Genomic DNA, 14,953 nt, shown 5'->3' on the forward strand with positions numbered 1-14,953 from the left:
ATCAGCTTGTGGGCTTTCAGGGAAGAGGTGAGAGGCGGGCTCCAGGCCAGAGGGGCTGGGGAAAGGCAGGGTGAGGGGTCTGGTGGGTTGCAGCCCCCCGTCTGCCAGCTTCCTCAGCCAAGAGCCAGGAGTAGAAGGCTGATGTGGGTGCTTCCCCAGCAGCACACAGATGTGGCATCATCTCAGTGGTGTGTGGACACTCCAGTACCAGCCAGAGCCAGCAGAGAGGCAGCTGTGGGGTGACCAGCGCAGAGACACCCCCACAGGGCTGTAGCCCCCAAGGCAGACTGCTCGTTAAGGAAAGCGGCCAGCTACAACTGCCAAACCTAAAAGAGCTCCACTTAAAGCCAGGAGGGATCTCAATGTCTGTCGTGTTTGAGTGCCTCTCAATTAATTAGCATCCTGCTGATTCTACGATTGAGGTGATCGCTAAGGAGATTAAATCAGTCTTTGCCACAAAGGAGATGCTGTTCCCAAGGCCAGTGATTTTCCTTTCCCCATGGTGCCATCCCGCTCTGCCGACTCAGCTGAAGCCCCAAGGTGCCAGCAGGGACTTGGGGGGCACTGGGGGTGGGGGTGGGGTTGCTTTGTGGCGATGCTGATGGGCTAAATGCCACCGCGTGCCCAGGGCTGCACAGGGAGGGTCCCCCTTATAGGATGCTGGTGTAAACCCAGAGCAGTGCTCACCAGGGTGGCAGTGTGGCTTCAACAAGACCTGGCTGTCCAGAGAGGTGATGATCCGTTCACCCCATTCTGCCTGCATCAGCATAGGACAGACTCACAGCCTGGCAGCCAGAGCTGCATTTGTGCACCTGAGAGGCCAAACTGAAAGGAAAAATCACAGCTCAGCCTCCAGGCAGTAAATCCACCACAATTGTAATAAGCTCTGCTGATTTGGTGCAAACTTAGAGTAACCCTGCTGGTTTCACTGGAGCCAGCCCAGAATCACAGAGGTAGTACAACGGGGTACAGTCCTGCCCAGGAAAACAAAGGCTGCACCCAGCTCGGCTCTGCTCCACTCCACCAGTGCTAATTGGATCTCCACCAGCACAACTGAGAGGGGACTCTTCTCTTAAAGCCTTTGCAAAGGCTGTGACTCCAACATGATGATGACCAGGTCCTGTGCATGGCTCCCCTAAAAGCTCATGAGCCCTCCACTCTCCAGCCACAGAGCTTGCACCCCAGCAGTAAAAGTGGCCATTCAGTCACCCACGGGCACAAAAAGGACTTAGGAAAGGGGCTGCAGGATCCATCAGCTCCCTCTCCCCCAGAAGCCAATTAAACACCTAAACAAATTGCAAATCTTGAGAAACTCATCTCAAATCATTGCTGTGATGAGAGCCCACCTGTCAAGATACACCCGCACTGCAGCAAGAGAAACAGGTACATTTAAGGATTGTTTTGATGGTGCCTTGATTTCTCTATCAGCTTTACTGCTTCCTCCCAAGTGCTTTGCTGCAAAGTCCCCCAGCTACAGGACTATGCTGTTGTGGGTTCATCTCCTCACTCACCTTTCGCTCTAATGCCTGAGAAAAAAACCCCACACTGCATTCTAAGCTTTTGGCAGCTCCTTGGTCTGAAGTCAGGGAAAAAAAATTGCCTTTATGTCCAGCAAAAATCTCCTGGTTTTCGGAGTTTGTCATAATCCTTCTGCTCTACCTAGGGAAAACCCAGAGCCCTCGAAGGACCAACAGGACAGTCAGAGACAGGCCCAGCCTTATAAGTCACATGAGTTGAGAGTGCAGGTTGGGCTTTTGCAACCTTCATTTGCATTTTGCCATATTTTTTGCATTGCAGCCTCACAAGAGAGATGGAAGAGCACCATCACAACCTTCAGGAGGCATCTCCTTACCACTGCCTGTTTCCAGGCACAGAGAAATCTGGAGCAGGGTAAGGCTGGGACTGTCTTTAGGGTTGCTGTTTCTCAAGCTCATTTGCAGGCAAACTGGGATTTCTTACAGTGAAGCTATTTTTCTGTGATCTTACCAGATCCCAGCACAAACAAAAGATGCCTTCCAAGCTTTAAGGCAATCTTCACCCTTGGAGCCCCCCCTCCATTTCGTAGGCTAATTGAAAGTAAAATGCTTTTAATGAGTAGTTGCCAACGAGAATCTGAGCCTGAAACAGGGGCAAAAGCAGTTTGCAATGCATTTGAGTGCCTTGACTCAAGCACAGCTCTGGTATCACAACATCAGGCATTAAAGACACACTTAGGAAAGAATACCGGTATGAAATGGGCTTGGTCTTGGGGTCCTGCTGCACTCCTACACCTTCCAGCTGGGACTGGGGAGAAGCAGTCCCCAAGCCTTGTGTTTCCAAGAGGGCTGAGCTGATGATCAGAAGAACCTCACCTTCCCTGAGGGAACGCTAGCTGCTTTCTCTGTGACTCCAGCAATGCCACAGCAGGATGCAGTGCTGCAGCTGTGGCCCTGCCCATGAACACGCACTGAGGCAGCCACATCCCTCACCTGCTTCACCAGCATGATGTTCCATTCCCCTAAGAAGCTGCACCTGGAACCCTTCACCTAGACCCTGGCACAGCCAGAGAGCACCTGAGGCGGTACACACTGTGCTCTGCAAACTCCATCTATTTCCCTACATGCTCCTCGCACCCCAAGCCCTGCTCAGCTTTGGTGCTGCCCATGCCTTGCCTGCAAACCAGCGCTTAGAGGAAAAGCAGATTCCACAGAATCACAGAATATTCATGATTGGAAGGGACCTTTGAGATCATTGAGTCCAACCACAAAAACAAACAAACAAACAAACAAACCAAAAAAACCCAAAAAAACCCCAAACCCCACACCCACCCACAGACACAAACCAACAGTCTCAGGCACTAGAGCACACCCTGAAGAGCCATGTCTACACGTTTCTTAAATACCTCCAGGGATGGTGACTCCACCACTTTTCTGGACAGGGTGTTCCAGTGCCTGACCACCCCCTCAGTAAAGTAATTCTTCCTAATATCTAATCTAATCTTCCCCTGCCGCAACTTCAGACCATTTCCTCTGGTCCTGTCATTATTCCCTTGGGAGAAGAGGCTGACCCCCACCTCTCTGCAACCTCCTTTCAGGGAGTTGTAGAGGGTAATGAGGTCTCCCCTCAGCCTCCTCTTCTGGACATTCTGTCCATAGGGCTAGCTGGAAAATGTGAAGAAGGTACGTTTCCCCCAAGGCGTGTGGGAACATTGCAAAGAGCTGCAGCTAAACAGCTTTACAGAGGCTAAGAGACGGGGAGAGCCCACGGTGTGTCCTGCCAAACCAGATAGAAAGGATAGTAAGGCCGCTGGTACCGCTTGGCAGCCTGCCATGAGAAATAACTCTTCAAAAATAGAAGCACGCTAATCTCAGGAACCTGCTGGTATTGTCAATGACATTAATGAAGTGTTTCAAAAACCAGAACAAATGCCTTGGCTTTTTGGGGCTGTGCCGCCCCTTGTAACTTTCCACAAGAGCCGAGGAGTGGCCTAGCAGTGGCAGCGCGCTGCTCTGTACCACTCTGCTCTCCTGCATGATGCCCCCCAAGAGCAGCAGCGTGGGGTGGGCTCTGCTCACTCCCGGTGAGCCTGGCACCCACGCAGGACGCCTGGCCAGCCCTCCTGCCTGGGGAAGGAGAGGATCCCAGCAGCAATCTCCTCTGTGAACCAAAAACCCATTAAGTATAATCAATGGAAATAGTGCCTGGTGGAGGTGGAAGCTCACTGTCTTCAAGACTTGACTCAAGCCCCCTCTGGGTTCTCTTTCACTCCCTGAGCACACTGTGTGCCCAGCACATGTCACACTGTCCACTTCCTCCTCTGCTACTCTTCCTTGGCAGCTTTCTCACCACTTCCCTCCTTATGGAGCAAACAGTGATATTTTGTTTTCATTGCCTCTGCCAACCATGCCATCCGTTCTTCTTGCATGCTCAAATCGAGGACAAGGTAGCACAACCTGAACTCCACGTTGAATCTAACTTGACTTGTGTTTTTTCTGGCAGATACAACAGAAAGTCATTTAGACACCTAGTCTGATCTGGGGCCAAATAGGGTTCTCACCACCTACAACTTAAAGCGCTTACGATAGGACCGACACAAAAACAATGTCTTAAGCTCAGTGCCCCCTCTGCTGGCTGCTGACAGGCGGTGCATGCACAGGCCCTCTCAGGCCGGGGCCTTCCTGAGCGCTAAATGTGAACAGAATTGTTGGTGGGACTTGGCGCAAAAAGCTGGTGGAAGGATAACATTGCATCTGGTTTCATCCTCTTCACTCGCCCAGGAACTACTGGGAAAACCCAACCTGTGCACCTCAGCCAGCAGCAAAGAGGTTACCGCAGCCCCTGGCAGAGAATGATGCCAGAGCAAGATGGTGTCTCTAAAATTGCTTAACACCAGCAGGGTATAAAGCTCCACCCTGACCGTGTATCTAACGTAGGCTGAGATTACACTATTGATTGAGCAGTGAAGCTTCCAGCTTCACTGACCCTGATTCACTGCAGAAGTATCTTAGTGCTGAAGAGATCAGATTGAGGTCAGAGGTCACAATAAACTAGACAAAAACTCAATACACTAGTAACTAGTTCAGCTCGAGCCCAGCCACAGTAGGTTGGCATCCTGTCTGTAGCAATGTGCGCATGACACACCACTCCTCAAGGTCCTGCTGGTACCACTGTCTGGTTTAGTTGCAGAACAAAAGCCATCAGGCTGTTCCCAAAAGCTCCCCGGGCCTAGAACTAAGAGCAGCTCTCAGTCATCAACCTGCGGCAGAAGATACTCAAGGGAAGTACTCAGACAGTCTTCACCAGCAGACACGTTCAAGAGAAGCCCCAACTGGCACAACTTCTTTGAAAAGCAGCATCTGCCTGCTCCAGACTTGAATCACATTGCTTCATCAGCACAAAACACAGAAAAGCATGTTACACCCACAAGAGTTCAGCTCCCAAAGCCAGTCTTGCAAAGCAAAACCATCAGACATAAGCTGGAAGCGTGCGTGGCCTTCTCCCACTACTCACTCGTGTAACATGGTGAAACCAGAGCAATGTTATCCTTCCACCAGCTTTTTGCGCCAAGTCCTACCAACAATTCTGTTCACATTTAGTGCTCAGGCTGCTGTCAACTCTAGTGAAACACTTCTGAGCTGGTAAGATCAGGACAGATCATGGGCTTAGAATTGCCCACTCGGCCACCACCCTCTGCAGGGCAAAGTGGCCACTCAGGTAGGAGAAAGGGCACAGAGTGGGAAAAGCACTTATCTTACTCTTTTAAGTTATCAGATACGTGGCAGTCTTGAAAAAACTTAGCAGTAAGGGTTCCATGGGACTGATGAAGGAAACCAGAACAATTTCCAAAAAGGGGAATCTTTCAGCTCTGACAAGTATTTATCAAGTAAGCATCTGAGCTCTGGTAGAGGCAGTAGAGCTAGGAAAATCTGGCTGGCAACATCTGCTGTAACAAAGACGCTGCCTGCAATCCAGAGGACAAAAGCCACTCTTAGTAAGGGAGTGTTACCTTTGTTTGTCAGAAAAGGAACCTGAAGCAAGGAACAGCTTTGAGTTGCCTCCTGCCAGGCAGAGGCAGCACTAGGTGAATTAAATAAAACTGCAAACTCCTGAGGCATATGCTGTGCTACCAGACAATGTGTTTCACAAAAAGCACCTCTGGGGACAGAAGCAGGCCTCTGCTGATGACATCACACCTCTGTTAAGCAGCTGTTCAATTAAAAATCTGAATGAAGCTTTTGCAATAGCTGGTCACTAAAAAATAGGTAGAAAAATCAATTATCAGGATCAGAAAGGCTTGTGCTCTTAGCTCAATTAGATGCCACTGTTTCTCTCATAAAAATATTATGTGGTGTTACAGTAGTTCAGTAAACATTTCTTGCTGCTGTTGGTCTGAATGACACCACCTATTGCTTTCAGGCTGGCAGAAGAGATCTACTGCTTCATTCTGCTGACCAAAAATAAATCAATGCCAGAGGACAAACTAAGACATTGTTTAGAGCAAAGAAGACCAAGAAAGAAACATGAACGTTTTGTGAAAGGATAATTTAGATAAGTGAGACAGTATGTATGTGCTGGTTGCAAAGCTATTTGTATTTAACTGGGGGTTAAACCTCCACAGCTGCCTCACCTCCTTGAAAAAATACACAGAACAGACAAACAAGAGAAGCTGAGAGTTTTACGAGAAGTAAAACTTAAGTGAGGAAAACTTACCCCAGCAAAACTTAGGTGAGGAAAATTTTTCAGTTTCACTAACCATTCCAGCAGGAATTCACTGCTGGAAGCTTGACTGTGTCTTCTGCTGCGTCAGTGGATGTGCAGCTCTGACTTTGTTCATCATACACTGCAGCCAGGCATGGCAGCAGACTACCTAGGGAGGCTGTGGACCCTCCTGCAAAGGCAGCTTCTGAAGACCTGGCTGGACAAACATCATCCTGAGATGGGTTAGATGGAGGTAATCACAGTATCTCAAATTGGGAGTGACCTTTAAGGATCATTGAGTCCAACATCTTGCTTTAGGGGAAGCACTGGGCCAGGTCAGCTCATGCCTCTTTTCAAAAACAGGCCATTAAAACCCAAATAAATATTCTTATGTGAATGCATAACTAAGGAACACCTCACATTTTGCCTGGTTTTATTTGATTGCAATGAAAATCATTGTGGCCATATGTAAAATGTGTCTATGGACTGCTTTCTCAAAAACATCAGTAATCCTCCAGTTCAAAAGCTGAGGGAAATGGGGAGAAATGACACTTGAGAGTCCTTTTCAGACCTCTGTTGTACAGTTCTGTGATGACAATTCATTGTGCCATTCCGAAAATACACAAGTTTAAACTTCTCTAACTTATAGCTTGCTGCGGTGCAATCATAAAGAATAGTCTGTGTTCATAAAAAGTACAGAGCACTCTTTTGTTGTATTTCTGGACAGAAAAAAACCCAACAAATTCCAGACAGCAAGGAAAAAACAAACAAACAAAAAAAATCAACAGAATACCAAATCTACTAACCAGATGCTGTAATTTAAAGTTACACGATTAGACTTTGTATGGGTCTTATTGGCGTTTATTCCTAAACACTCAGGGTTACTAAAAGTGACATTGCCTACTTACAAAAAGCTAGTGACATTGAAGACTACTTCAGGGACTTTTTCTTCCCCACTCTGAAAGTAGCTGCACAAAACGTTGGCAAATGAGCAACTGTCTGTTTGGGTTTTGCATTCAGCAGTAGAGAAGAAAAACATTTTTACGAATGTAGGCAAATGAGTTTGGATAGTCACCAAAATCAGTCTAGAAATTGATGAACTAGTGATTTTGGTTATAAACCAACTCTATCTCAAAGCCACCATCTCATTAAAATAATCCTTCCAGTTCAAAAACGCTTCTCATCACAGATGGACTTAAACTTGCTTCTCTTGCAGCTGAAGCACCGAGCACAACTTTGACATACATGAAGTCAGCGCTACAGCACTTGGAGCAGCAGGGTACAGATACAAAGACAGACCATTTCCACCCACCGCAGTACAACAAAGTCAAGGTAGCACATAATCACCTCCATCCCTCTTGTGTTTTATAAAAATCAAATATATAAAAATCAATAGCTTATGGATTGGCTGGCAGCGTCTCCGCCTCAACTTGAGCAAACAGCTATTACCCATGTGGGCTCAATCAGACAGGAACAACTTCTACACTTGTGTGACTGCATGAATGTAGCTCCCAACTGTGTTTCCTGTAAAGGGAATTATTTAAGCAGGACTGCATTATCTATCAGGCCACAGTTTTGTAAAGACTTGCACCTTCCAATCTATCACTAATTTTTTGCCGCAGGGCAATTAACAACAGATGTTTTACATTACGACTGCCTCCTTACAAAGTATTTATTCAACATAAAAACCCAGAAATGGACAACAGACAAAAGCTTCATGAAAATGCATAGGCATTGATGTGCCATTAAGTCATTAAGTGCAGCAGCATTTAATCTTGCATGTACTTTAAACACTTTGTCAGGCACAGCTTCCAATTAGTCTCCTGTGGCAGGAGGCAGCAATGCCAAGGTGTATGCGAAGCCAGCCCACTGTCCTCTCTCACCACCCCTGGAGGTAGAGCTTTCACTCCTCTGGCCGAGGAATGTCCACACACCCATTGTACTTGAGCTTTCCAGTTTGAAGTTATCTGGTATCCAGGTGCATCTGCAAGTCCAGTAACAACTGCTCCAAGATTCGGATCTTGCTATCACCTCCCAGTGATTCCCATAGAAGAGGAAGCGCTCCATATCATTACAGTCTGGCTCATCCACTTAGGTACTCTGCAAGGTCCACCTTCTACAGATGCTTAAAGGCATCCATAAGACGTCTAATGCCTGCTTCCAAAGTATGACCGTCCTGGTGACTGTGGGAAGTCCTGCAGAGATAATAATCTGTTTTTTATCCCCAATCCAATGGGTCTTCAGATAATCTAGATTTAAAGGCATCCCCATAGGATGATAATCACTGTGCTGTTTAGCAAGTTCCAACTCCAGTATGACATTTACTAGGATCAATTTGCTAGGATTGTTTAGATGGATCAGAAGGAAGGAAACTCAGTTCATTTGCTCTGTCCCTTCTACTAACCAAACGTAGCAATCAGAATTTCTTACAGGAAAACAGATGGCTCAAAGATCGATAACGGGGGAGAGTTTCTATTAATGTTGCTGCTTCTGATCTGGTTCGGACTCTTTGTTGCCTTATGTTGCCTCCTCTGTAAGGAGCTTACCACCCATCATAGAGATACATCACCCAAAAGCCACTCGCATCAAAGGAGAATGTTCTCCACCCTGGGCAGCACCAAGCCCACAAGGACGAGGTGCCTTGTGAGACCTGCACAGCCACTTCGCTTGCTACATGGGTTGAAAGAGGGATTTTTCTCTGGGGGACTAACACTGTGCACAAAAGTCAGCAAACAAAAACATTCCTGCCTCACAAAGGATACCTGTTCCACCTCAATGTAAACGCATTGGGAAAAATTCAATGCAGTTCATACCACATTTTTTTCCACATCATTGGGGCCCTCCAAGGAACAGGAAACCTGGAAGCAGCTGTTCCCAGGAGGCTGGAATGGGAAGGGCAAGATGAAACACTTAGAATTACAGTTTTTTTTCAAACAGATCAGGGATGGTAAATATCAACTTGGAAGAAAAAGAATAATAAATATTAACTACCCTTTTAGAAAATCCTCTCATACCCTTTCAGCCACCTAGCAAACACTTTCACTGCAAATCCTCAGGAGTGGTATGAGTAAGCTGTAAAGCTATCCAGTGATGTGATGCAATCTATTTTTTATACCCTTGCCATCTGCCTTTAAAATTTGCACTAGTCTAATCTGAAGATGTTATAGAGAAGAATTCCCATTAATGAACGGGGATGTCATGAATGTCTTTCCCCTAAGCTGATTCATCTTCCTCTTCTGTGACAGACAGACTGTAAATCTCTCGGTGTCCCCCGCTGCAGCTGCATGTTCTTCAGGCTTTTTAACCATCCATATCTGTGAACTTCCTTTTCCCATAGTTCTGGACCAGACTTGACGCTGTGATTTGTGAAGCCTGTCCCTTTTCCCAGCACTGGAAATCGTTCAGCCCTTTCTGGCCAGCTCGAAATAAGGCTCGTTCCAATTCATCCAGCCGAGCCACCAGTGCTGATGTGTCTTCATTATAAGCATTCTGAGAGGAGTCCATGATACGACGAAAACGGCTAATAAATGTCTAAAGAAGATAAGCAGAATTACTGACAGGTAACACAGGGGCTTCTTCAGCTCAAATGCTAGAGGTCTGAGCTTTCCAAGACTGAAAAGCCTAATATGTAGGCTCTAGTTCACAACTAGTCACAGGTCTGCAAACAGCAAGGCATCCCTTGACCTTGGACACAAAGACAAACCGTTTCCTGCCTGAGCTGGGGGAGCAAGTGCCTGATATGCTGGATGGGAAGCAAGCACAGAGTTCCATTTTGCCCACTTCCTAGTGACAAGCTTGAGCAGACCACAGGGTATAACACAATTACAAACTATTCCATCTCACTTCACGAGCAATTGTTGCCTTAGAGTGGGTGGAATGAATCTCATGCCACAGGAGCTGCTGCAGGAACATGCAAGCTGCAACTTGTGAACAGCCTGGAGGTTAAGCCAAACGGCCAATGTAAAGCATTCAGTATGCTGACAAACACTTCACCATGAAAAACGTCAAAAAACCAAATCTACAACTAATAAATAGCATTTTAAAAAGCTAAGCAACAAGACATATTTAAGGATTTTTACCTCCCTCCTCTTTGCTTTTGGTAATTAAAAAAAATGTCAAAACTCTTTGAAAACTGTGCTTTGTTGTTTCAGTAGCTGATTAGCTGATTTTAGAATCATCAGAACTGTAGTATTTTAGAGATTTACTTATAGAATAAATATATTATAGATTAATAATTTTGGCTTTGTCACCAAATAGTTATACTTCACATTTATAGTTCCTGAATATTTGGGAGACCTTTTTTTTGGTGTTTCGTTTAAGTCAGCAAAACTCACCTCTTGTTTGCTTTTCATAAAGAGAAAGCATACCTTGTGTGCTTCGACTTTTCTGTCAACAAGTGATGTGTATTAATGTGGCTTTTTTTCCTAAGATGTCCATTAGCAGAAAGAGAAAGGACAAGGAAAGGTGTGGTCACCTCCTCAATGAAGAAAGCAAGCATTTAGTGGACAACTTCAGGAAAGCAGCAATGTTTAAAGCCTCTCTGTATTAGCCTGGAAAGAAGGAAAGAAGGAAAGAAGGAAAGAAGGAAAGAAGGAAAGAAGGAAAGAAGGAAAGAAGGAAAGAAGGAAAGAAGGAAAGAAGGAAAGAAGGAAAGAAGGAAAGAAGGAGCAAAAACCCACAAAAGCCAAGAGCAATCATCTCAGACTATTTAGACAACTGGCTGAAGAAATCTCAGCAATGTTAGTGGTTATCTTTAATAGCTCAAGGAGCACCCAAGTCCAAAAACTGGCATAGATAGTATCTATCTTTTAAAAGAGAAAGGGGAGATAGAGAGGGAAGAAGGAAGAGCCAGGGAATTATCAGTATCAATTCCAGGAAACATACTGGAACAAATAAACTATACACAAACTTCTGCAAGAAAATAGAGAAGAGTAAGAGCCAACATGGGAACAAACCTTGAGAGACGAGCCTAGTTTCGTACTGAGACAGGATGCTAGGCCTTACAATGGGAGAAAAAGCAGCAGATTGGTATCTGTCACAGGGCATTCCTGCAAGATTTAGCTAAACCACCCATAGGTGGTTGGTGAAGACAACTACCTGTCTTTACCCCTCCTGTCAGGGGTCTATCTGCAACCCATTACTGTTTGATATATTAATTAATAAGCTTACTAAAGGAAAAGAAATTATGCTTATTAAATTAGCAAACAACATGCAAGAGAAGGAGGAGGAATGACTGCAAGTACATTGGGGAGCAGAACTCCTAATTCATAACGATCCTGACAAATTATAAAGTTGATGTGAAAACAACAGGATGAAAATTCAGCTGGGACTAATGTAAGTTTTTACATTAAGGCAGAAATAGGGAACAGTACAAACGCAGGAAGAGGAACAATTGTCTGCATATGCAATCTGTCGACTGCACCATCTTGTGGACTGCAAAACAAGATGCTGCACCACACTGAGCAAAGAGCATCATGGCCTACAAAATTCACAAAATAATCTTTTTGTTTTCATCAGCTCAAGCCCCGAGCAGGAAGCTGCATGCTGTTCAGGGCACTGTATGTCACAGTGGATGCAGATCAACTGGAAAGAGAGCAGCAGTGCACCATAAGGACAATCAGAGGTTAGAAAGCATGACCCACACAGAGATATCAAACAAACTGGGACTGCTGCAGGAAGGAAGAGAATAATCTATCCTCAGCGTTTACTTTCTATGAGGCAAACAGAACAGACCTTGTATTCCTGTGAAGGAGCTTTAGTTTAGTCATTAGAGGAAACCTCCTAAGATCAGGATAGTGAACCACTGAAACAGATTGCCCAGAGCAGTGTGAAGTCTCATTGTTACAGAGCTCTAAATACGGGGTAGAAAATGGGAAGTAACAGAGGGTGAATTAATTATGCCTTGAAGCACAGGCATGATTAAATAATCTAGTCCTGCTTTACAGAATCTTACAAAATTTAGAAATATTTACAGTGTGGAAACTCCAGGCTAAAATTACACTCCTGGATGCATACTAGAGGCTTCCACCCCTAGGCTGTACAGTCGCCAAAAAGATCCTACAGCCTGATCTAGAAATCCATAATCAATACAGAAGTCATTTGGATTAAAACAGGTTCTTTTCCCCAAAGACTGCTGAGCAGCTGGAAACAGAAGGAAGATGGAAAAATGTAAAACCAAATCTCAAGGTTTAGTTCTGATACTTGCCTGCAGGATAGTCTGAGCTATCTCGGGATTCTCTGGATTGTCAAAATTCAGGAGCTGGGAGCCAAATCCATAGTAGTATGGCCCCATTTTATGTAGATCAACCACATTGGCGTCGGCGCTGAACACTGTCCTCCAGGCTTCCTTGTAAATCTTTGGCAGATCCACAGAAATTATTCTTCTTTTGCTGTCATGCAGACCTTTAGCAAGCCACAGAGGTATTTCCAGCTTTGATCCCTGCACGAATGAGAAAAAACAGAATTTGTCCTCGCCATGAAAACAGGCATAAAGCAACCCCCAAACCAGTGAACTTTATTAATGAAGATCCAGTACCACAAAAATTCAATTTTCTTTTCAGAACAGTCTACTGTAGTTGTAATATCAACCGGACACACTTTAAAGGCATTCATTACGACTGCAAGCTCTGAAACTGTTTATGATCTGACTATATGATCTAATAATTGTCAGATTACCAGAAGAAAGGAAAAAAAAAAAAAAAGCCATGCAAAATGCACGCAATATAAGTAAAAATAACTTCTAAAAAAGCAGCCAGAAGCATGAGTTTGGGTACCGTGACCCCAGGCCCAGGCTGCCGCCGGCAGCAGACCCCGGCTCCCCCGGGACGGGACGTACGGCTACAACCCCGCGCGGTGGCTGCTGGGAGTTGTAGTTTTCATCCCCCCCCCCCGCCCTTTACCTCCGGGATGGAGTCCCCGGTGCCGGCCCCCTGGCCTAGCGCGAAGGCCAGGCGCGGCAGGGCGCTCTCGGCGCGGCCCGGCAGCTTTTCCTGCGACATCAGGATGTCGTCCAGCGACAGAAAGTTCTCCTCCATGCCCAGCCCGGGGTCCACAGGGAAATACGCCTCGGACATGGTCGGGCGACCGGGCACCGTAGCGGCCCCAGCGCCGCGGGGCTCCCGCGCAGCCGCTCCGGCCCCTCCCGCCGCCGCGCATGCGCTGTGGCGCAGTCCGGTGCCCGGCGGCGGGGCGGGGAAGGCTGGGTGCCCAGCGGGGCCAACCCAGCCCAGCCCTGCTGCCGGGGCGATCCCTCGCCGGCTGCACCGGCACTGTGGCGGGTGTCCCCTGCCCCCGGGGTGTCCTCAGCCGCGCCGACCCCGCCACCGGCGGCCCCAGGGCCCAGGCGGGCGCGCTGCCGAGCTGCGCCCGGGTGAGGCCAGGCCTCAGGCCTCGGCAGCGAGCAGCGGAGCCCCTGGCCTGGCGCGGCCTTGTCCTGCCTTGCCGGCGGGGCCTCCGTTTAGCCCGCCGGCGGATGTCCACTGCCAACAGCTTCTATAGCAGGGGCCAGCAGTGGCGACAGCTCCAACTTGCTTTCAGATTGGGCCCTGAGCAGTTCCTTGCAGCTGCCAGCATCGGCCTTGCAGGCAGCCCTCCACGAAGGGGCTATCTCAAAGTTATCTCTTCTTGAAATACAGGCACCAGGCTGAACTTGCTACGAAGGCTCCTTGACAGCAGCGTGCCCAGGTTGTGGCTGGGTGACAAAGTCCCTGTCACTCGGCAGGACCACTGCAAGGTCTGGCCCCTTGGTGGCCATTCAGTCCAGGCAGAGGAATTTGCCCTGCAGCTTGTATACATTTGCCTGAGCCTACCAGGTAGCTGTATGGAAAGCCAGGTGATGCTGCTGGTGTGGTTTGTTATCTCTGTGCTTCTTTTTTGGCAGTTAAGGACATAGATCATCTTGCAGCATACATCGGGCTGACAGATGTTGCTGTGATGAGTAGGCAGAAGTCGGTATTAATGAGCTATGTATACCATGGATTTCAAAGTGAGGCTACATCCCAAAGTAATTTATTTTAGGGCTATAAAATAAGTAATGAAGTAATATTTTGATGGCAGAATCAAATACCCTGCACTAAAGTCTATGTTTGATTGTATAAGCATAAAATCAGTGGTTACCCCCCTTTGTACCTGAATTTTATTTCATATTAGAACTTGAGCTTGTGCTTTTTTTTTTTGCTTATTTTTTTGTGGTTTCAAAATCAGTTCATTTTTCATCACCTTAGCTTTGTTGCTATTCCCTAAGCTGTATATGCTGGAAACAGTACTCCTTCTATATATTATGATCTATAAAATAAAATTCAAATAATCGAGTAAATATTTCTGTCTTTATTCTGTTAAGGAAGAAAAACAAACAACTGAGCAGGGCTGAAATTCAGAGACCGGACAATGACCCTGAAAAATAACGATGGAGTTATTTATAGAGGGTTTGATGATTTGTTTAATGACATTTTCAGTCCATGACTAAGGCATGAGCCAATGCCTCTTCAATTACATTTTAATTCTTACAACCTCCGCATTCTTCATGCTGCTGTTTGCTCAAACTGGATGCATTGTGATTTGACACTGGTTTGTCTTCATTAATTGGCATGCTGGTACTTTATTATCTTGATCAAAGTGAAACCCATGCCAAAATAATAAAATTTGCACCAGTTTATTGAATTTTGTGCTATTTTATTTCATACTAAGAAAAATAAAGCACAGGCAGTGGAGACTGAGACCTTAGGATGATGTACTTCTGTCATGCATCCCTTAGCTACCATGGCAGTGTATGCTGTAA

General features: G+C 46.3%; 1 protein-coding gene across 1 annotated transcript; it reads right to left on the minus strand.

The window, feature by feature from the left end:
- Nucleotides 1–6,871: 6,871 nt before the first annotated feature.
- GINS3 (GINS complex subunit 3 (Psf3 homolog)) lies at nt 6,872–13,333 on the minus strand. The gene is made up of 3 exons (XM_014948856.1): nt 13,077–13,333; nt 12,383–12,616; nt 6,872–9,708 (listed from the first exon to the last, which is right to left on the minus strand). Exons 1-3 carry the CDS (start codon nt 13,248–13,250, stop codon nt 9,478–9,480), a joined length of 639 nt encoding a protein of 212 aa, XP_014804342.1. The 5' UTR covers nt 13,251–13,333; the 3' UTR covers nt 6,872–9,477.
- Nucleotides 13,334–14,953: the final 1,620 nt, after the last annotated feature.

This window comes from Calidris pugnax, unplaced genomic scaffold, assembly GCF_001431845.1.
Source record: "Calidris pugnax isolate Ruff unplaced genomic scaffold, ASM143184v1 scaffold30, whole genome shotgun sequence".
Lineage (NCBI taxonomy): Eukaryota > Metazoa > Chordata > Aves > Charadriiformes > Scolopacidae > Calidris > Calidris pugnax.

Excerpts from the sequence above, each read along its gene's own strand:
- GINS3 (XM_014948856.1), bottom strand. The coding sequence starts at position 13,250 with ATGTCCGAGGCGTATTTCCCTGTGGACCCCGGGCTGGGCATGGAGGAG. Across the intron at positions 12,617-13,076 it reads CCGGGGACTCCATCCCGGAG|GGATCAAAGCTGGAAATACC; the intron begins GTAAAGGGCGGG and ends TCATTCGTGCAG. Across the intron at positions 9,709-12,382 it reads TAGCTCAGACTATCCTGCAG|ACATTTATTAGCCGTTTTCG; the intron begins GCAAGTATCAGA and ends TATCTTCTTTAG.